The 21,884-nt window shown below is 36.3% G+C and overlaps 1 protein-coding gene across 3 annotated transcripts in view; it reads right to left on the bottom strand.

Annotated features, from left to right (window-relative positions):
- Positions 1 to 849: 849 nt before the first annotated feature.
- The window catches only part of Hsepi (D-glucuronyl C5-epimerase), a 386,331-nt gene continuing 365,296 nt past the window's right edge, over positions 850 to 21,884 (bottom strand). For all 3 annotated transcript variants that reach the window (XM_071671702.1, XM_071671689.1, XM_071671695.1), the window contains 9 exons: positions 18,776 to 18,950; positions 17,492 to 17,603; positions 16,073 to 16,194; positions 10,170 to 10,357; positions 9,405 to 9,527; positions 7,133 to 7,303; positions 6,653 to 6,815; positions 4,121 to 4,247; positions 850 to 1,567 (listed from right to left, as the gene is read on the bottom strand). In XM_071671702.1, coding sequence (XP_071527803.1) covers positions 1,294 to 1,567; positions 4,121 to 4,247; positions 6,653 to 6,815; positions 7,133 to 7,303; positions 9,405 to 9,527; positions 10,170 to 10,357; positions 16,073 to 16,194; positions 17,492 to 17,603; positions 18,776 to 18,950 — 1,455 coding nt within the window. In that variant the 3' untranslated portion in view covers positions 850 to 1,293. The remainder of the gene's footprint in view (positions 1,568 to 4,120; positions 4,248 to 6,652; positions 6,816 to 7,132; positions 7,304 to 9,404; positions 9,528 to 10,169; positions 10,358 to 16,072; positions 16,195 to 17,491; positions 17,604 to 18,775; positions 18,951 to 21,884) is intronic.

Consider the following 21,884-nt stretch of genomic DNA (forward strand, 5'->3'; position numbering starts at 1 on the left):
GCATTTCACTTTAGAGGAAATTTCTTAAACAACTGCATACAGCACAGTATGTGAATTTAAAGCTGTAATAGAAGAAACATCTTGTTTGCAAAGCAGATAATCCACATAGGCAGCAGGCCTATTGGCATCTTCAAATCACACATATATCAACATTTGGGTATAAAAAATAAAGCTGAATTTCTAATCAGCAATCTCTGGTGTAAGTTTTGAGGAAATACTAATTACACACTCACTTATAGTTTGAGCTGTGGCCACAAGAAAAATGGAAGATCACATGAGGACTATGGCAGAGGCAGACCCCACGGACTCACTATAGAATACAATACAAGAGGAGTCGGTGGTTCCCTTCTCTCATTCTCTCCTGCCTGCCACCATCCATACAAGATTTGTATTCACAAGTGGACCCAGATCAATATATACCAGAAATATCACATAGCAAGGCAGAGTAGTTAAATTAGTCTCTACTAACCACCTGTTTTTCTTAACTACACACTCCTCTGCTGCTCTTACATCAGTTGCCCATCTACCATGACTTCACACTCTCGTTTCAGAGACTAGGAAGCAACAGTACACTCAGCCATACTTGATGAGAATTTTTTAAATAATATATCTTGTATTTCAAATACAGCAAATTTTTACACTGCTTATATGAAAAAGAATTTTATAGAAGTTAATGAAAATTGCTATGAAGCACTAAATAGCATGCAGAACTCTCATTAAGTATGGTTGAAAAATTCCTGCTAAGAAACAGTGAGTTCACAGAGATTCAGGTATATATATAATTATATATATATATATATATATATATATATATATATATATATATATATATATATATATATATATATATATATATTGGATTTACTGTATCCAGCAAACAACAGACACTTACATAATTTTAAAACATCCACTGCATTACAGCTAATGATATGCAAAAGTTGTATTTAGCCTTTATGACCTCTTATCTGACAAATGTTCCATGTAATAATACTTGTTTCCAAGCAAATGCAGTACATATTCTACCTCTGTTTTATCATTTCATTTTTTGCATTCCAAAAATTCCACATTCAATATTCTTTGGCAAAAAACAAATCCCACACAAAATTAACCTCTGTGTGAGTCTTCCTAACATTACATTACTTCAAAACAGTGTAAACACTATGCTTGCCATTTCTCTTAGTGTCATATTTCCAAAGGGTCCATCAACTATTCATAGTCAATGAGGTAATTCTATAGACAGTACACAAAACCACAACCTTGGTAATCTCAACATTTTATACACACTGGGAATGCTTAGTTATGTTTAGCTCTATGGCCATTCATATAATCCTTCCAGCGCTGAGCAGTGGATGATATTACTGGATCTGTATCAATTGATGCCAGCAGAAGAAGCTGAGTGATATGGGTAGTGTGATAGTCCCAGCGTGCCCTGTTAGGAGCTACATGAGTCGTGAAATGACGTAGGTCATACAAGGAGCCCCACCCAGTGTCATACAGAGGAAGTAACCTTTTTAAAGACCTCATACCATTTTCAAACAAATCTCCACTGTTGTTACTCAATTCTCTCCTGAAATAGGAATGATAAATTTTCATACTGCTGTAAATGACAGTGTTAAAGCATTTACAATGGCTAGACTATGCATAACTGCACAAACAATTGCTTCTTTGAAAAACTATCATGACAACATTACTGGTTTTACCAAACCTATTTTGCAGACTTCCTAGCCATATTACCATTATCATCAATACCTACTACTGTACTATGACAGGAGTGAAAATGTATAGGTTGGGACCAGGCCAAAGCCTTGATCTTGGCGGACAGGCCAAAGCCTTGATCTTGGCCCCTCACCCAATGTATGTGTGAAACATCTTCCAAAGAAAATTTTGTTTTGAAACATAAACTAAGAAGAATGAATACACAAATGTATAAAATGGAAATACTGCCATGAGCATCTTGACCAATACAGTGAAAGTCTTTAATCTGCCTATCTCTGGTTCAGAAAGAACTATGGTTGGGAAATACAGAATTTGGCTTGGTATGGCAAAATTTCTATGGTTTAGAAAATTGCTGGTATCCCTAAACACCAAATACCACCAAACTCCAAAATTCATGAGGATTGCAGAAAAGTTAGTGAAATACACCTGTAATACTGAATAGACCCAATCATTCAATAATATTTATGTTTATATCAAAAACCTACTGCTTATCTGTATGTACTTTTATCAATTTGAATTAAGATCTCCAACCTGATGATACAATGCTAAAGCCAAACTTTCTCATCTTTGGTAAATGGATGTTTTTCAGGTTAAAAAGAACACCGTACAAGAAAAATAAAATGACCAAGAAACAAGTAATATAATCCTAAACAACTTCCAATGAAAACATATTAATATGATTGTAGTAAGCACTACACCATCCAGAGTTGACACGTCTTGCTTGGCGGGACTTAGTTCTTTTATATTAGCACAAACCCCACTACCTATGAGGCTTCATATTTAAATAATCTTGATCCAAAAGCCTCCACTGCTTCTGAAGATGTGTACATAGTTTCACTGTAACACTGTCATGGTATTCATTACTTAGAAAGACCCCCAACAGGATGATATTCCGTACATTCTTTTCAGACATGTTTTAAGACAATATCAATAGGGTACTTTTATACTCTTCCCCATCTCATTTTTCTCACTAATAAGCATCAAAATATTCTGTTGTTACAAAAATAACTTAAAAACTGACGGAATCGCTTAAATACACACAAACACTTTATTTTGATTCACAGTATCAAAAGTACCCAGCAAACACTGCTAAGAGTTTTTTTTTTTTTGTAAATTTTCTTATTTCCATAACATTGTGCACTAAAGTAATCTAACTGATATCAACATTCAACAACATGTTTTTCCAAAGGTCATGAAGTTAAGCGAGTAAGAAACAAGAAGTTCCTACTGCAAACATTCAACAAAATATCAATTTTTCTGGATGGTATAGATTGCAAAAGCTGAAATTTTTGCACAGTATTCATCTGTCTGCGCATCCTGATTTGATGTTAACAGTCATGGCTCTTGGTGCAGAGATAAATATCAAAGGTTTTTTCTTTATAACTGTATTATAGACCAGCATTTAGTGTATTTGCGGATAATAATGCATCACGTGATATAATACTGGATGACAGTAATAACTTCACATGACATGACAGTACATGACACCCTATCGATATCAGTATAGCATTATATTTGTCACATGATAATTTTTATAGTATTTATGTAACACAGAGAAGAGCATTTGGAAGAATTATTTTTCGCACTTGATCCCTGCTTCCCGCATTAGCGAGGTAGCACCAGGAATGGACAAGAAAGGCCACGTCCATTCATGTCCACCCCCTAGCTCTCATGTGTAATGCACCAAAACCACAACCTATCCACAACCAGGCCCCACAGACCTTTCCAAAGTTTACACTGTGCATGCCTGGTTCAGTACACTGACAGCACACTGACCACAGTACACCACATTGTTCTAATTCACTTTATCCTATGCACACCTTTCACTCTGCTACATGTTCAGGCCCCACTCACTCAAAATCTTTTAACTATATCCTTCTATCTCCTATTTGGTCTCCCTGTTCTCCTCATTCCCTGCACTTCTGACAATGAGAGAAAAAGCATCCAGAAATATTCCTCAGGAACATATCTCCATCTTATAAAATTTCTCACAAAATTAAGTCTTTGGTTAAGTTCACATTGTTTAAAAGACTTCATTTTGAGTAAGTTTTCTGGAATGCATCAAATACATTAAAAAGAAGCCCCTGTAATATATGAGAGCTGTGATTTGCATGACTGCACTTTATTAACAAAATTAGCTTGCATTTCTAAACTTCATATTTTGCTAAACCATCAGAATCCTTGGATATGTTCAATATCTGTACTTTAAAAAAAAATTTATTTTCAGCAATTCCCTGTTCCCAACCATACTATACTAAAGATGTTTCACTGCATCAACTAATCTACTTCAGGAGGATTCCTAAAAATCATGTGTTTGAGCACACAGCTATAAGTCTGACAAATAAATGGGTTAACCTAATCATCTACCCAAAATCTTTATATTCAACATTAAATGCATACTTACGAGAATTCTTTGAGATCATAAAGACCCAGAAGACTGTAGATAAACCCATTCAGCACAAAAAGTGAGGGGTTCGTTGGGTATTCTTCATACCACACATATCCTCCAGGGAAATATGTACGCACACCACCTGGGGGTTAAACATTTTATGATAGTATGCATACATTACAATAACTATGTGGTTCATTATATGTACTGAATTAAAACCTTGTGCAACTGTCCCAGTCAATCTGAAAAACAAAAGTATGAGCAAATCTTAGGGCACTGGGATACCACGATATGTCAAGAAAGCTAATGTAGCATCAACAGTATGAGGCTTTTATTTCTTAATTAATTCTACTCATATGATGGTAGTATTTATTTATCTATGGTAAGAGGTTTATGATAATAAAACCTCCTCCTAGTACTAGCAAGAAATCCTGATATACCCAAAACTACCAAAAGCATTTAGTACTGACAACCTAGAAATGCATGAAGTTGTCTAAATCTACCTGGAAGATTAAGGAAAATATAATTTTTTAATGTAAATGTTTACAACAACTCTAGTATCATTCTTATGTGAGATGAGTTATTACTTATGTGCTCCATGTCACCCCTGATTCAAAAAGTATGTAACTAAATGATGGGTTATAGCTTCTCTTTTCTTTATTCACGGTCTTCATGAAAATATTGGATTGTATTGTACTGTATTTCCATACCAATACTACTCCTGCTGTTTCTTCTACAGAGGAAGCCACTTTTTCATTCCCTCCTTCTCTTCTACCTCCATGCAGGATGATTACAACATCCCCTAACCCCTGATGCACCTTTTATTCATGGCCGTTGCCATAAGTTCTTTTAGTACAATCAAAATAGAACTTCCCTCTTTGGGTGCATGTTTTGAAGACATGTGCCTTAGAACTCATGTCTATGATAGCCTGTTTTACTTTGGTCTTAAAGCAAAACTTTTCCCCTCATCTCAGAAACATGCATTGGTAGAGCCTTTTTTAAAGAAGGGTGACCATTCTTACCCTTCCAACTATAGGCCTAATGCTTTAACTTCTAAATTTCCATAGTCTTAAGCATCTCCTCGGCTTGCAACGGTGAATCTTGCGTTGTACCCATTTTTTGCGTGTTTTACTTTGGTCTTAAAGCAAAACTTTTCCCCTCATCTCAGAAACATGCATTGGTAGAGCCTTTTTTAAAGAAGGGTGACCATTCTTACCCTTCCAACTATAGGCTTAATGCTTTAACTTCTAAATTTCCATAGTCTTAAGCATCTCCTCGGCTTGCAATGGTGAATATTGCGTTGTACCCATTTTTAACTCAAATGCTTCTGATAGAGTATGACATGGGTCTTTAAGCTCAATTAATTTTTCTTTCTTTCCTCCCTCACTCTATTCCCTTACGTCTAGCTTTCTCAATAGTCCATTTCAGTATCTGTTGAAAGCTCATCCTCTCTTTGTCCTTGTCAACAGTGGAGTTTGTATCTGTTGAAAGCTCATCCTCCCATTCTTTCCTTGTCAACAATGGAGTTTATTGTGGTTCTGTCCAGTCTCTTTCCTTCTTCCTTGATTTTACCAATGTTATTATCTTTTCAACAAATAACCCATTTCAGTCATATGCTCAAGACCCAACTACATATTTCTCTACTTTCAAATCTGCTCTATTAGCTCTTCCTCAATCAGTTTCTTGTCCAAAAAATTACATAAAATCCTTGTTACATTGCACACTAATTTATCATGGCACCCATACAATGCAGTAACTTGCCAGGTGATAACAATGATGTATTCATAAATTAATATTCAAACTCTTTACTATATTTAGGATTGCCTTAAAAATGTAAGGTCTCTCTGGTCTGGTTGTGGATAGATGGCTGTGGTTTTGGCGCATTGCCAAAGACAGCAAGAAAATGGATGTGAGCGAATGCAGCCATTCTTCATTTGTAACTAGTACTACCTTTTATCATGGGAAAAGGCATCAGCAAGGTAGCATTAAGAACAGAGGACTGAGCCTTTGAGGGAATATCCTCACTTGGCCCCCTTCTCTGTTCCTTTTTTTGAAAAAGTAAAAATCGGGAAGGGGAGGATTTCCAGCCTCCTGCTCCCTCCCCTTTTAGTCGCCTTCTATGGCATGCTAGGAAAACGTGGAAAGTATTCTTTCCCCCATACCATCATGCCAAAAGGCTGGGCCAGCACACAGTGCTCACCACAGGAAAATACAGTTATGAAGACTGAGTTGTGTGAGTTAAATGTTGTCAAATATTATGTGTTAAAAGGAGAGATTGTAGTTTGTGGACAGAATGCCAGCAGTCCACATGAGGGTGAGGTAGAGAGAAAAGACAGCTACCTGAGTCTGAGAAGAGCAACTTGACAACCACTGAAGTGCTGGCTCACTATGCAGCTGTCAGTAATCCTTCCAATAACCAGGTAGGTAGTACCAGTAATATACCTCCCTAGTTGGTGGCTGCCTACCACTAATGTTCTCATAAAGAAGATTCTTGATTAAGGTGGCTACCCTGAGTAACAGCACTAATCTAAAGAAGAGAGTCTTTACCATGAGTTGCATTAACAGAAAATAGTGCAGTGGCTCGTATGGCAGCTTTCAGATATCGGGAATCACCAGAATGATGCGTAGCTCGAACAAGAAGAGACATTGCCTGGCCCTGAGCCATAGCAGAATACCAACCAGCACCAAGTTCTAGCACCCCACTGATGACCTGCAATAAAATGAGATTTCAGTAATCATTATGGAGGTGTACTCAAGGATGTCATATAAAGAATAAACAAACTACAAAACTGACATTAATTTTCTCATTGTCACTGATCTTTACTTTTCTTCTTAAACAGAGGGAGTGAGAAAATCACACATATTTATGGAAATATTTTGTTTTCTACACTTTGTCTCTTTACACATGCTATTGCTATCTCTTCATTCAATTCTTAATTACTCTACCCCTGCTGGCTCTCAATGCCCTTAGTAATGTCAACAGAATAATTCATGACTCTACTACAGTTAATCTTACAAATGAATTACCTTTCGTGGAACTGGAATGGACCAACCCCCATGCTCATCCTGATGTTTCAGAAGCCAGTTAGCAGCATCATAGAAGTGGTGTAAATGTTCAGCTGATGCTAGCGTAATGTTGCTTACACTTCCCTCCCCATTCAATGAGAGGGACATGACCCTTAGTTTGGATCTTGAGACCTGCATAAAAATTATACATTCAAATAATCATACTGAATATATTACACAGACTGACCAAATGTATTTGCTGAGACTTTTCCTACCATCAAATATTTCAAGACATATCCATTCAACCATTAGTTGGGGGTTCTATTATTGTTAACTGTGTTTCCATCTCACTGCTTCTTTTTCTTCTCTTTTTTGCCCTAATTCTTAATGAGAAACAAAACTCAATATTGGGTTACTCTGATATAACTTTATGTAAACTTTCATACTCAATAGTAGGATTATAAAAACAATAAGTCTACAACTAACTTATCAACTTAATTATCACAAGTGTCCTAACTACATGAACTAAAGAAATTCTACCTCCATATTACCAAAAACCAAATGAAATACACATACAATGGTGTTAACCAATGTATTCTAAGTCAATCAAAGGTAGTAGGGGTCCAAATAACCACCTCACTGTGGCATTACCTTCTACATGATAAATTCAACTGCTGGATTGCATATGAATCAAAATATCAATTTCTCTGATACAGCCTTATAAAATCTTTGTAAGATATTGCATTCTGCAGAGCTTGTGCAAGACCAAATGTTGTATCAAACTCCTCTGCTTACATGATTGAAAACTGAAGTCAAACTCCTAAGCTTACTAATCAATAGAATTTTTCTAAGGATGGAAATCTAAACAAATGATGTGCTACCTTTTTGGGATTATGCTTAAATATCTGCTGAATTACTGTACCATTAATAACTTACAGAAGTCTCTTCTGCTCTCCTCAATACCCTACCACATCACTAGAAGTGCATGGCTATTCACACATGATTACATGGTGACTTCAAAGAATTACAGAGATTGCTGGATGACTATAGATTTTAGGAGGAACACTTTTGATATGTGTTAGTTGCTTAGTCTAACATGAAAAATGTGAAGAAATAAGTGATTTACAGAGTAAGTTTAGCAGGTTATGTACAGAAAAGGGAGACCTACAAGGGAAGCAACCCCACTAAACTTGTAGCTGAGGAAGAAATTATGTACAAATACACCAAATTTTCTTTCCATGTAATCCTTGGATAACTGATGACACTGGTAACAAATGACGGAAACGCGCTAGAAAATCACCAAAGAAAGAACAACTTCAATGATCTTCTCAAATGGGATTACTATCTGTATGTCATGTGGAGAGGTTTACACTTGTGTTGCCCCATCTCTTAACCTTCTATATATATGTGCCATGTCTTTACTCCTGTGTATGTATGCATACACAAACACACACTCGAACTTATGCCAGGTACCTGACCAGCCCCTAAGGGAGCCACTTGATGTACTCACACTTATTTGTAGTATGCAAGGTGTACTATTTCTACTTACATTCAAGCTATTCTCTACCTGTGTATGAAATAAGACTGTGTGTGATAAGAGTAGAGAGTTCAGCAATTTCTTTAAATCTAATCACATAAGCCAAGATGCTTTTTAGTAGGTTTTCACAGCTTCAAGGCTGTGCTAAACTAAGCAGCAAGGAATGATTGACTCATTTGGAGTGAGAAATTCCTCAATGAGACTGTGTTCCTTTTCATCCACAGACAGTGATATACCTTCTCAAAGGTGGCTTTTCACTCCCAGCATACCTATATGCAAGTAAAGTTCAATAACAACAAAGAGTTTAGTAAAAATTAAGAAATGTATTTTTCAATATCCTCCCAACAACTGCCACTTAATCTCCCTCATCATGAGTATTAGTGTTTCTAAATGTGTTCGTATATTATTCTCACTTACCAAGAGCTGTCAAACACAATATCAGTGTTTCTAAATGTGTTTGTATATTATTCTGACTTACCAAGAGCTGTCAAACACATCATTCACACTACCTCTAGTAGCCTAGGCCAACACTAATAAAATAATATTTTGTATATCTACTTTTACTTCTGAACACTAATCAATCATATCATAAAGGCAACTTTTTTTTCCAGAGCAAGAGGAATTTTCTAGACATGAACATCAGTTAAAGGTTAAGGATTACAACACTGTCCCATACACTTCTAGATATTATAAAACTAAAAAATCCAAATAACATAAAAAATATGGACAACTACTACAAAACAACTTAAATCCTACCTTCTTAAATTTCTTGCGCAGAGCAGGAGAAGAGCTTGCTCCCTTATGAACATCAATAAGAAGGTTGCGAGTAATACGCTGCCACCCTGACTGCTTTCCAAGACCATAATATATTTGGCGATCCTAGCCACACAAATGTATGAAAAAGGCAAACAGAGATTTGATTAACATTTTCACATATCTATTCCTTCAGTGAGACAAAGAAGCAAAATCAAGACTCTATCATATTTTGAACCTAAATGGGAGAGCATTTTGCTGCAGTCTTTAAAAGTTTTCCAGAATACTGAGCAAAATCAAACAAAAGAGTTGTAAAACAATGAAGTTTGGCATTTAAGCATAGACAACAGGAAAAAAAAATAAGCTTTAACCTTTTCAATTAAGGGACATGCTTATATGTTACAGAAATGAAAATTATAGAAAATGCATACATCATATCTTGCAAATTTCATTTATACATGGAGCTAGGGCAGACCTGGCATGAGCTTAACATATTTATAAGCTTCTTCATTAGCAAGACATGCTGCAAAAATTTCATGCTCTGAACTACTATGAATATGCAAAATGAATTACACATAAATCCCACCACAGGTGATTAAGAAAGAACAGATAGAGTATGTAACTCTGATGTACTTCAAGAATATATAATACAAGGATTCTAAAAGCAGACAAACTGAAAATATCATACACTATGAGTATGTATCACACTGCTTCTCACATAGCGAACTAAAGAATGACAAAATAATTTTAGGAAAATGGTAAATGTACCTTGACCTGAAGTAATCTCTCAGAACGGATGTAGTGAATTGTTACCAACTCTATCCTCTTGTCCTTAAATTCAACAGTAACAGAGAAGCTCGCATTCCCATGTAAGAGAAGATTGAGATTCAAGACTAGCATATTTTGTGTGGGAACTTCTGCAAGCTGCAGTGTTGCTCCACCCTTCGAGGACGATTCTATTGAAGGAAAGGTAGTGCATATCATGAGAGAGAGCACAACCTAATAATTCAATTGCAGTGAAAATGATGAGGACAATGAAATAGTGATATATAAAAAAAGTACCTAACTCTGGAGAAGTATTCTTATGAGGTAGGAATATGCATCAGTATACTGACCAATGAATAAGGACGATGATGCATGACAAATGTTTTCCGATTCTTGGTAAAAAAGTAGACTATCAAGATACAGCAGATATTCATGAGTTCAATAAGCACAATCACATGCTTCAATCTTATCTATACAGTTAAGAATTAAATCATGGGGTTAAAGTTATAAGTATAGGTAAGCAGGAGAAAGATTGCCTGGCAATGATCATGGAAGCCAAATGCTGTGGTCATCATTGAAAAATTCTTATCTACTGGAAGGCTCATCCAAATTAACTTCATACAACCAAGTCTAACCACCTGGGCAAAATTCTTAGTGGAAGTTATCAAAATTAGTTTAAAGACTCCAGTGTATGAGCCTACAACTGATGGTACCTGAGTAGCACTCCTACTTTTAACAGCTCTCTTTCTGCCATGACTTCAGTCCTTAAAATAGCTAACCAAGAGCTCTGCAACAGTTATTCTGACTCTGTTCAGCCTGTGATTAACAGATATATCATAATGTTCCCTGACAGCAGAGGTTCACAACCAGGGGCAAGTAGGATCTTAGCACTCACGTGGGTCTTCTTGATCATAATCTACCTGTTCTAAATATCTACCTATCTAACTATATCCCTGATGCCTATTCTCTTCAGGAACTCCTTCATGGGGGTGGCCATGGCAAAAGAGTTTCCATAGCAGGTAAACTACAGTGCTGTTTCTTAGCCTTTATTGCCTCACCCTTACAAGCCACTGGCAGAGGGTAACTCAACTGCAGTGTTTCGAGAGGCACCTACCAACTACTTCTAACTAATGTGCATAGCATTGACCACGGGAAAATCTAGAGTGACAAAGAATGAGTTGTGTGAGTCAGGTGTTATGTGTAAGAAATGGAGATTGTATGTTTGTGGACAGAATGTCAGCAGTCCTTGTGTGTGTGAGGCAGAAAAAAAGACAGCTACCTGGGAGAGAAGGGAGCAACTTGACAACCACTGAAGTGCTGACTCAATACACAGCTATCACTAACCCTCCCAATACCCAAGTGGGTAGTACTGATAATATACCTCCCTGGTCAGTGGCGGCCTACCAACTACTACGTGTTGCTTAAAAAATTCCCATTTATAGTTGGTGTCTTCTGCAAATCATTTCCTCCATATCAATATTTACTGATTATATAAGAAATCAATATCTACTGATTACATATGACAAGACAAGAATATGAAGAGGACAGCAAAGGCAGGTGATAAAAAATCTTTTAGACAAGATTTTGCAATTTATTTCAACGTCATTATCAGGTGTTTGGATAAATGAATAATCATTAATGATACAATAAAAAAGTATCTAAACAAAATATGACAAAGGTGAGAATTATTGCAAGAATGGAGCTGAAAGACTGAGAATAATCATAAAAAGTAGCACACATGGCTTATATGTCAATGTACTGGATTTATGCACCACCTAATGTCAGCAGTTCAATATGTCCATGTTCCACAAACGATATGTCGACCCTTTTATGCTAGCCTGAATGGACTTATTAAGAGTATCTGTCAAATGTATCACTTTAACAGGGACTGGGAAGAACTGTATCCTATTGTTTCATTAACATTAAAGAGAAACACCTATAACTATTATGCAATTCCAGTGTTGCCATACTAAAGAGAGTGTTGAGAGCCAGCATCTATGGACTCACACTTCACTGTACACCTTAAATTACAGCAAGCAGGTGAAAAAAATGCAATGTCAAGTCTCACAGTAGTAACATTGTTCAATACAGGTGTCCCTCGTTTATACCAAGGGTTGTGTTTCTAGGGGTTGCTTAGTCTGTTTATGGCTCTACTACATCTGAACTCCTCAGTGATTACAGTATTCTGCCATGTGCAGCTGTTATGCAGTTTCAGAGGAAACACCTACATATTATGGAAGAAAGAATGTAAATACTATATCCCTGAAAACCCTAAACTTCACTTCAAATATCACATACATGAATGGTATGTATAAAGATTTGATTGCCATGATGGAAGAACATGGGTGAAATTTGCTTCCCGCTCCTGTACAAAAAACAACAATGAATCAGACCCACAACTTTCAACTATAAATAATTATCACTGCTGAGCAATACAGGATGTTACGAATAGGTGATTGCTTCCAACAGTCGTTAAGCATATAATATAGGAAAAATAAAAAGCTTGAAAAAACGTCAAGAAACTCTCGCAGAGATCAATATCTGTATGTCCTTAATCACAACACCTTAACTTTCCATGTGGGGAATACAACTAAAATGATCTCCAAATCAAATTTTCCTTTTCGTTTGAATATTCCAACATGCTCCTTGACCAATATGTTAAACCGTCTTCTGTATAAAGCCTCACACACAATATACAATAGCATCTAACCAACATAATAATCACCAGAAACTTGGGTACTGAAATTTCTTGAAGTGATCTTAGCCTTCATGATAGCTGCCCATCATCCTCTCTGAACTTTTTTGCTGTTCTCAAAAAAGGCACAGCTACTACATCTGGTGATGATAGCATTACCTACAACACTAAGACTTTGAACTAATAACCCTTATGGTCCTCTTCTAAAATTGTTAACACGTAGGTTTCTAAAGGGAGTTCTTCCTTCAAAACAGTCTCAGTCTCATTATACCTGTTCCTACGATAAATTTACACAAACTATGACCAAGCTCTTTGACATCAAGAATATGTAAAATTCTATAAATAATTGCCCTAAACAGTTTAACGTGTTAAATTCAAAATAAACTTATTCCTGATTTATGTTTATTTCTTTTATCTCACAGAAGCACTCAATCTTGCTGGTTATTTCTTCAAATAAAATATATAAAAGCTTTGCTTTCATAAGCTTTAAAACTACTTTTAAAAATGCTGAGAGAGAATATTACAATACAGCTTACACTTCCTAGGGTCATAGAAACATCTTATCTTAGATATGGGAACATCTTCATAAAAGATCTGCATCTGTTCTCTTTTGAGGAGTCACAAGCACCGATTCTGCAAAGTCTGAATTAGGAAATCCACAAATGACAGTTCTTATTCTTACATTAATTAATGTAGATGTGAATAAATCAACTGCTGACATGCATGTCCAAGAAGCTCAAGCTGTCATTTGCTAAGGAAACACATTTGTTTTGTGATTAAAACTTCAACTAAGACTTCTAGCCTTGTTTGATGTTTCCAATTACAGGAGTATTGAATGGGACTTATTTCACTCAAGAAAACAAAGTAGTCATGTGATCATTAGTTTGCTATCAGGTATAAATTCTGTGTACTGCACTCACAGACCATATACTTTTGGTTGACATATAACTACTCATCCTATGTGATGACATGATCAGGAACAAAAAAGCCAGTTCTTTGATAAATTATGTAGTGGTCATACTCGTGATCATAGTAATAACATGTGATGTACTTGTTACAATAAAACACTAACACAGTTGTCAGAATAACGTTGAATACTTTCATGCTTTTCTGCATCACTTTTCATGTAATTACAGTGATATTCTAGTATTATCATAGTGAAGAAATATAAGGTTAAAAGAAACTCTCAACTAAATCACAGAAACAAGACAGCAATCGTCCAATGAACTCTGAATTATGAAGTGAGAAATTTGAAGCAAAGCTTTACTGGCAATCAGTCCTTACTCATTCTAAGCCTGTGTTGAAAATGAAAAATGAAAATTTTTCAAAAGAGGTAATGACATCTGGTGAATTCTACTTTTTGAAGGTTTTGCTAATGAATCTGAAATCATGCTTTGAAAAAAAATTTGCATCTCTCCAGTAATGTTTGTCGGTATATTTTGTCAGTATATTTTAAGTAACTGTGAAAGTCATGGTATGCACCTTCACCAGTAACTGATATCTAGTATGGACTAACTGCTGTGCTAAAATTATACCAAAATTCACCAGGATAGATTTCATCACTAATCATATCAATTATGAAAATGCATTACAACCATATGCTGGTATGATTTCTACAAAAGTTCACCCATGCAATGGAATTGCACTTAAAAATGAACTATTCATAAAGGTTTTAATGCCATGAAAATGTTAGAAATTATCTGAAATAAAAACTAAAAGTATTGCTAAATGAACTTTGTATACATTTAGAAACCAACAGCCTGAAGACATCTATACCCCTGGCAGAGACATAAAATTGCAAAATTAAAGGAACCTGGAGTAAAATTTGTGAAGTCCCTCATTTCATTTTGCAATGAAAGCTCAGTGAGTAGAGAACAGAAGACCAGCAGACCATGATTTGGGTAATCTTTCTTTTTTCCAAAATAATAAAAGTGCTTATAGTGGGAAATGCTAAAGAAAATCAGGAAAAATGTTGGGTTGATTGATGAAAAGTTTGTAAAAATTTCTAGAAATAAACAAAACCTATGTACATCACACCTTAACACCCCTACTAACCAAGACCTAACTTCATTTTCGACATTACTCTCATATACTTAACATTAATGTCCTCCCCTGTGCCCCACCACATGGTGAACAATAATCACTAAATGTGATCACCTGTAACCCATGTGGTAAAGATACTTTGCTGGAAGTAGTTACATGCAATGAATGAATAAAACTGTTCAGCAAAAAATTTTTATCATTAAATGTTGCACAGGATAAAACGTAAAAACGACTGAAATTTGGATAAATCTCTGCTGCTTGGGAAAGTTTGTAAACTTTTCATAGGTTCAGTTGATTTCAGTGAGTTTTACTTACCTTTTCATTAATCAAACCCAAATTTTTACATTATGTTCATAGCCCTACCTACAACTGCCTTTTCATTATCTTGGAATAAATGATCAAGGCCAATTTATACTCTGCCAGTGTTAACACATTATAACAACAGTACACTATCATTCCAAAACAAATTCAAGTATTTTCTAAAGCTAGTTGTGATGCACCTTGAAAATGGAGTTTTACTGCACCAGGATGCCAAGAAGATTTGTAACTGTTGAAAAATTTATGTTAATAATGATTTTGAAAGAAAATGCCAATCAAATCTAACAGATAACAGGTAGCACTTAAAACAATTAAATGAAGTCAGCACTGAACTATTATGGCTTGATATGCATTGTAATATAGCAATTATGTACTGTATACATTTATAAAATGAGAAATATGTGGCAAACACTCATGAATTAGTGATTCAAGTTCCAATCAAAGCAAGATTAATCTGCTGTTTCAGAATCCATAAGCTACCGGAACAACATCAAAGAATGGTTAAGCATGCATACACACATCCTTCTATGATGTATTTTCAGAATAATATATCAAACCATAGGTGACAGTGCAAATACAATACCTGAAAGGAAAAGCATATCTTATATTGATGGAAGCCTCTGATCTGATGGTACTACTCTCGTCACCCCTGGCCCAAAACAAACTGTCATGTCAATACCAACAATGACCAATATGAAAAACTAAAACATCCATATACCATAAGCAAAGAATTCTTAAATCTTTACTACTACTACTGTCTACAGCAAACAAAAAACTTCCAAAATTAACAGAAAGTGATTACTGCAACATTAATATTCAGCTCTAGGCTTATAAGGTCGCATTATCCTACCTGGAGCCTTAAATCTAAGGATATTTGTGTGGGTTGCAGGATCTAAAATTTGAGAAACTTTGGTGCCCAGACCTTCTAACTGCCAGGCTCCCTGATGCTCTCCACCATCCTCAAGCACTATCCTGTAATGCAAAATTCATAGAAACCATGTAGAAAGATTGTGTAGCAATTTGTTTGACAATTCAGTGCCTCACATGCACTTGAACTATCTAAATATAAAAAATAAATGAAAAAAGAATGAAATTAAATACATATGTATTCATCACTGTTTTGAATACTCATATTAGTTACTCAAATGTCTCAAGGCCATTTATATCTCTTGAGGCCCTAACAGTAAATGTTACTGAGAAGCCTTTTATGTTGGTTTGGCTGTGGAATGAATACAACTTTGTAGAATGAGTTCAACCTTCTATAAAAAAAAATTAATGTATAATAAAAAGACAGTTGATTCAGCTAATAAAACAACAGTTACTCAGAATATCTTAAAAGAAGAAGAAAAAAAAGGATCACCTAACTACCTGTTGTTGTTTTAGAGTCAAAAGGCAAACATTATGTATGAGATCATCTGTTGAGCATTCTCTACACTTTTTCTAAACATCAGCAAAAACATGAAGATTCCAAAATCCAACTGAGATCCTTCTTCTACAGTGATGACTCCCCAAAAGAGTCTGAAACATCTTATGAGGGAAGTGGTGCATTAGGGTTGTACTTATTTTAGGGCTACTTGAGTCACTAAACCTTGAAAACCAGCCAGTTTAAGGATCACCTTCCTGAACTGTTCTGAATGTTTACTTAAAGTGAAAAGATTCTTTCTAGGAAGGAGACAGTTGAAGAAGAAGTAAATATTAGGAGAAATTAAGTAAGACTTCTTGTGGAGTGATGTATAACCAAGGGTAACCCAGGTGTCTATCACTGAGTAACAGCATCCATAAACCACTTACATAAAAAAGCTAAATGCAGGTCCAACTTTCTTACAAATGAAGCTAGTTCTTGTTTTGGGATGAGCCAGACCCAATCCCTTTAGATAAAGAGTGGAAGGGCCAGCTTCAGGATTGTCCAAAGAATTAAAATTGTCATAACATACAACATTAATCTCTCTGAAAGGTACTCTCATGGTGGTCGAAGAGGATCAAGCCTCGTGGACGTACCTCATTCCTTGAGGTAAAATGATGTCTACCTCCCAACGAACAACTGCTCTCTTGTTTGCCCACACAATTCTACCTATAGCTACGACATGAAAAGACAATTCTGATACATTTTCTCTAACATTATGCTTCCATGAATGACTACGATCATGCAATCTATGATGAATACTGCAAAAAATGTTTATAACTGAAAAGTATTTACGCATATGGTTACATATCTATCTGAAAAAGTAGTCAAGAATATATCATACTCAAAAGGGAAATTTTAGCTTACCTTTCTGGAGAATTTTCAGTGAGGTGCTTACAGTAATGAGAAAGACCAAACTGTGCTATCTGGATGGGGTAAGTGTACCCTGAACTCTGCCACTGGGTAGATATCGGTACTCCTGATGAAAATACAAAAGAAAATGAACAAGACTATCTGGCAATTAGGAAATCAATTGAACTGATTCACAAGCAAAGATCTAAATGTGAATAAAAATACCTTTCTTTTTGAGCAGTACTTTCTGATGCTCTTATAGTAAGCTACCTGTACACTAAAGTGCACTATATGAACTTAAACATGTCAATATTTTGAGGCTTACTAATAAATCCAATTTTTCTTAAATATACAGAGAATGCATTTTGGTTGTGGTATTTCATACAGGCTACCTTTCTGGAGCTAATTACTTACATCTGAAATGCTTTTATCAACTGATATGATTACTTCTGTATATCTATAACAAAACCATTACTTCTGCTACTATTACCACTAACACTTCTACAATAATAATAATAATAATAATAATAATAATAATAATAATAATAATAATAATCTATCCCTGGGGATAGGGGAGAAAGAATACTTCCCACGTATTCCCTGCATGTTGCAGAAGGCGACTAAAAGGGAAGGGAACAGGGGGCTGGAAATCTTCCCCGTCTTATTTTTTTTTTTTCTCCAAAGGAAGGAACAGAGAAGGGGGCCGGGTGAGGATGTTTCCTCAGAGGCCCAGTCCTCTGTTCTTAACGCTACCTCGCTAAGGCGGGAAATGGCGAATAGTATGAAAGAAAAGAAAAATAATAATAATAATAATAATATACCATGTTGCAAGACTGAAGGATTTACAGTTTTTCTGTTCACTGTTCTTGGGCATATACATTCTTCTTGAATTGGCTATCTTTGCTTTGAGGCAAAATATACAACCAATGTTTGTGGAGGCATTCCCTCATTTGTTTCATACACTACAGCCAAAACATTTTAAATATACTAGCCAATATGAGAGGTTATTCCTGGGGATAGGGGAGAAAGAATACTTCCCACGTATTCCCTGCATGTCGTGGAAGGCGACTAAAAGGGGAGGGAGCAGGGGGCTGGAAATCCTCCCCTCTCATTATTTTTTTAATTTTCCAAAAGAAGGAACAGAGAAGGAGGCCAGGTGAGGATGTTCCCTCAAAGGCCCAGTCCTCTGTTCTTAATGCTACCTCGCTAACGCGGGAAATGGCGAATAGTTTGAAAGAAAAAAGAAAATAATAATAATAATAATAATAATAATAATAATAATAATAATAATATCATTACCTTCAGTGCCAGAAATGCACTTGACTCTCTCACGAGCTTCAACATTGTAGAGCTCAAAGTTGAGGAAGGTGCCTGTGGGGTTGTAAGCTCCCTGTGGCTCATATACACGACTGTAACTGTGGGACCACTCAAATACTTCTGTTCCATCAGGCTTCTGTTCCACACGCCCATAAACCTGAAAAAGATAAACGGTTATACTACACATCTCTTTTCCTGACCTGTCTTTGTGACACACTAAGGTCACTTCAATGAATGACTTACTTTCTTAATCATTATTCATATTCCTTAAAACTGTTGCCTAGCAGCTGCTCTCTGAGTTATGCTTAGAAAACAAACAGTTTCAAACCCATGAGCACATCTTTTCAATAGGAGGATATGATCTTGAGTTATACTGGTTGCAAGACAAAACCATATGATATTGATACATTCTTAATAAAATAATCTACAATGAGATAACAAATTCAAGGCTCATTGTCAGAACAAATGCTAAAACCTCCACATGAAAGAACTTGCACTACAGATGACATACACATAATGCATTTTGAAAAATCCTCATTATGGTTACGAAATCATTTCTATTCTCAAAAGAAAAAAACAGAATAAAAAAATTCAAGCTGCAAATGGATATCATCTGCATTCCATAAATTATCAATAAATCAAGAATATATCAAAAGGCTTCTTCTTATCTCCTATGGGGCTTACCTTCACAGCTTCATCCACCTACCCATGTTTCAATGACTGCAACTCATGCAGATATGAGGAACAACTAATGAAAAAGAAAGCCATCATTAAGCTCTAAGATTACAAATACATCATCTAGTTTGAGGGCCATCACCAATACAACAATATAATTACAAATCCTCAGTTGATAATGCTTACTAGCAATAAAATACAATACTGTTACAATTCGTAAGTTCTCACTGTGTCACTGACCATTCTTTAGCCTTCCAGCACCAGATTATGAAATTACGCTTTCAGGAAGTATGTGTAGTTCTGTCTAGTTACCTGACAATATTGGAGGTCGCGCAGCACCATAACTACACTAATCTGGAAAGATTTGCCGCATCACGAAAGATGTGATCAAGACAAGAAAAAAAAGGCATATGCTAGAATCAACTATACAATACCAGGGGAAAAATCCATGGAATGAAAAAAAAGCTATCAACTAGAGACCATCAAGGTGGTAACAGTTATGCAATTCAAATCTCCCAGATCAAAACTGGGATAAACCTTCTTTATGTTTATCTACATTAACATGAAAGCAAAATGCCATTCTGGAATACAAGCTTAGCTGGTTACAACCAGAAAAAAACATATTAGTATTAACAATGACTCAAGTGGATAAGCTTAAGCAATTCCTTCTCAGAAGCTGGTGAAAGAAAATAAACATGAGAGGAAAAAGAAAAAGTTTGAGTAAGTGGGAGATAAAGGAGGATTCTAGCAAGAAAGAAGCAAGATGAAAGACAAAAAAAAATAAGACGAGAGCAATGAGCAAAAGAAATAAACTGGAAGAAAAAGAAAATGAGCATGAAACCAAAAGAAGTTTCCTGCCTTGCTCTTCTCCAGCCATACTGCTCGCAATAAACCAACTATTATCTCGACACCACAATCCATGGCGCAAGTAAGAAATATTACCCAAGGTATCAGACAAGCTCTAATAATACGAATTATGACCCAAGACTTGGGAAGCCAGAAGGTTAAGGGAAAGGCTGAGGAAGGTGGGAAGGTGTCTGTAGGTTGCAATGGAAAGGAGATCTGTGGCCTGAATAGTAAACAGAAGTCCCGATATAGTGAAAAAGAGGGCATGGTATCATGAGCAAGACAAAGGTTGTTCGATGGATCTATCATGGTGACCATGAGGGTCCTGTATAGTAAACAACAAAGCTTGGGTTACTGATCAAGAACATCCAGTACAGTGACTATGAGGGCCTATCATGGTGACAAAGAATGTCTCATTCACTGACCAATTGGTTTTGTAAGTTAACCCTAGGGGCTTAGTGTAAGGGCCAGAAGTTTTCAGACTACTGACCCACAGAAAAATGTGTGGTGTCAGAGTCCTGGTGCCATGAAGAAATCTGGAAAAGAAAAATTACAGGCAACATCCACTACTTCTTTTCATTTTCATCGAAAGGATGATGTGTGGTAAAGTTGTTTTAGATGGGCATAGTGGTGTGGAGTGTGGCATGGAAGGATATGGCAGAATATGGGTGGCACAGCAGAGTGGGACAAGATGGGGATGAGGAGTAGCATGACAGGGTCCAGTAAGGTGGAGAAGGGCAGGGATGAGACATGACATAGTAGGGTCCTGCAGGGTGGGGCAGAGCATGAAACCAAGACAAAGACTGTACTAGCGGCAGACCAGCCTCCCTTAGGAACCAATTACCAGCTGTCTGCCAAGGTAAGTGGCCACTACCAACATGTGCCAGGCCAAGGTGGATGAACACTGGCACCTTGTGCTAGGCCATGGTAAGCAGACACTACTTCTGTGAGCTGGGCTAAGCAGAAAAACGTACCACCTTTAGGTGTGGCAAGCATCACCCTTAGCCATGGTAAGTAGGGATAGTAGGCAGTGGTAAGTACCTTCCTAAGCTGCAGTAAATAAGGATAAGTATCATCCTAAGATATGGATATTACCTGTTAGTACCATCCTAAAGCTGTGGGGTAAGTAAGGGTAAGTGCCACTCTAAGCTGTGGTAGGTGACTGTAAGTAATCATAAGGTGTGGTAAGTAGCGTACCACCCTAAAATTGTCTAAGTGATAATAAGCACCGCCATAAGCTGTAAAAAGGGGGTAACTAAGCTCTGGTAAATAGGGGTGAGTAACCCTCTAATCTAACCTGTGGTAAGAATGGGTAAGTACTGTGGTATTAGGGATAAGTACTGCTTTAAGCTTTGGTATGTTGGGACAACTGCTACTACTAAACTGAGGTAAGCAAAGGATAAGTACCACTATAAGCTGTGGTAATCAAAGGTAAGTATTACGAATAATCAAGTGATATCACCCTAAACTGTGGTAAAATGGGGTAAATATCACCTTAAGTTTTGGCAGAGCTAAGTACCACTCTATACTGTGGTAAGTAAGGGGTAAGTACCACTATGCCTAAGTATGT

The sequence above is a fragment of the Panulirus ornatus genome, chromosome 2, assembly GCF_036320965.1.
Source record: "Panulirus ornatus isolate Po-2019 chromosome 2, ASM3632096v1, whole genome shotgun sequence".
Lineage (NCBI taxonomy): Eukaryota > Metazoa > Arthropoda > Malacostraca > Decapoda > Palinuridae > Panulirus > Panulirus ornatus.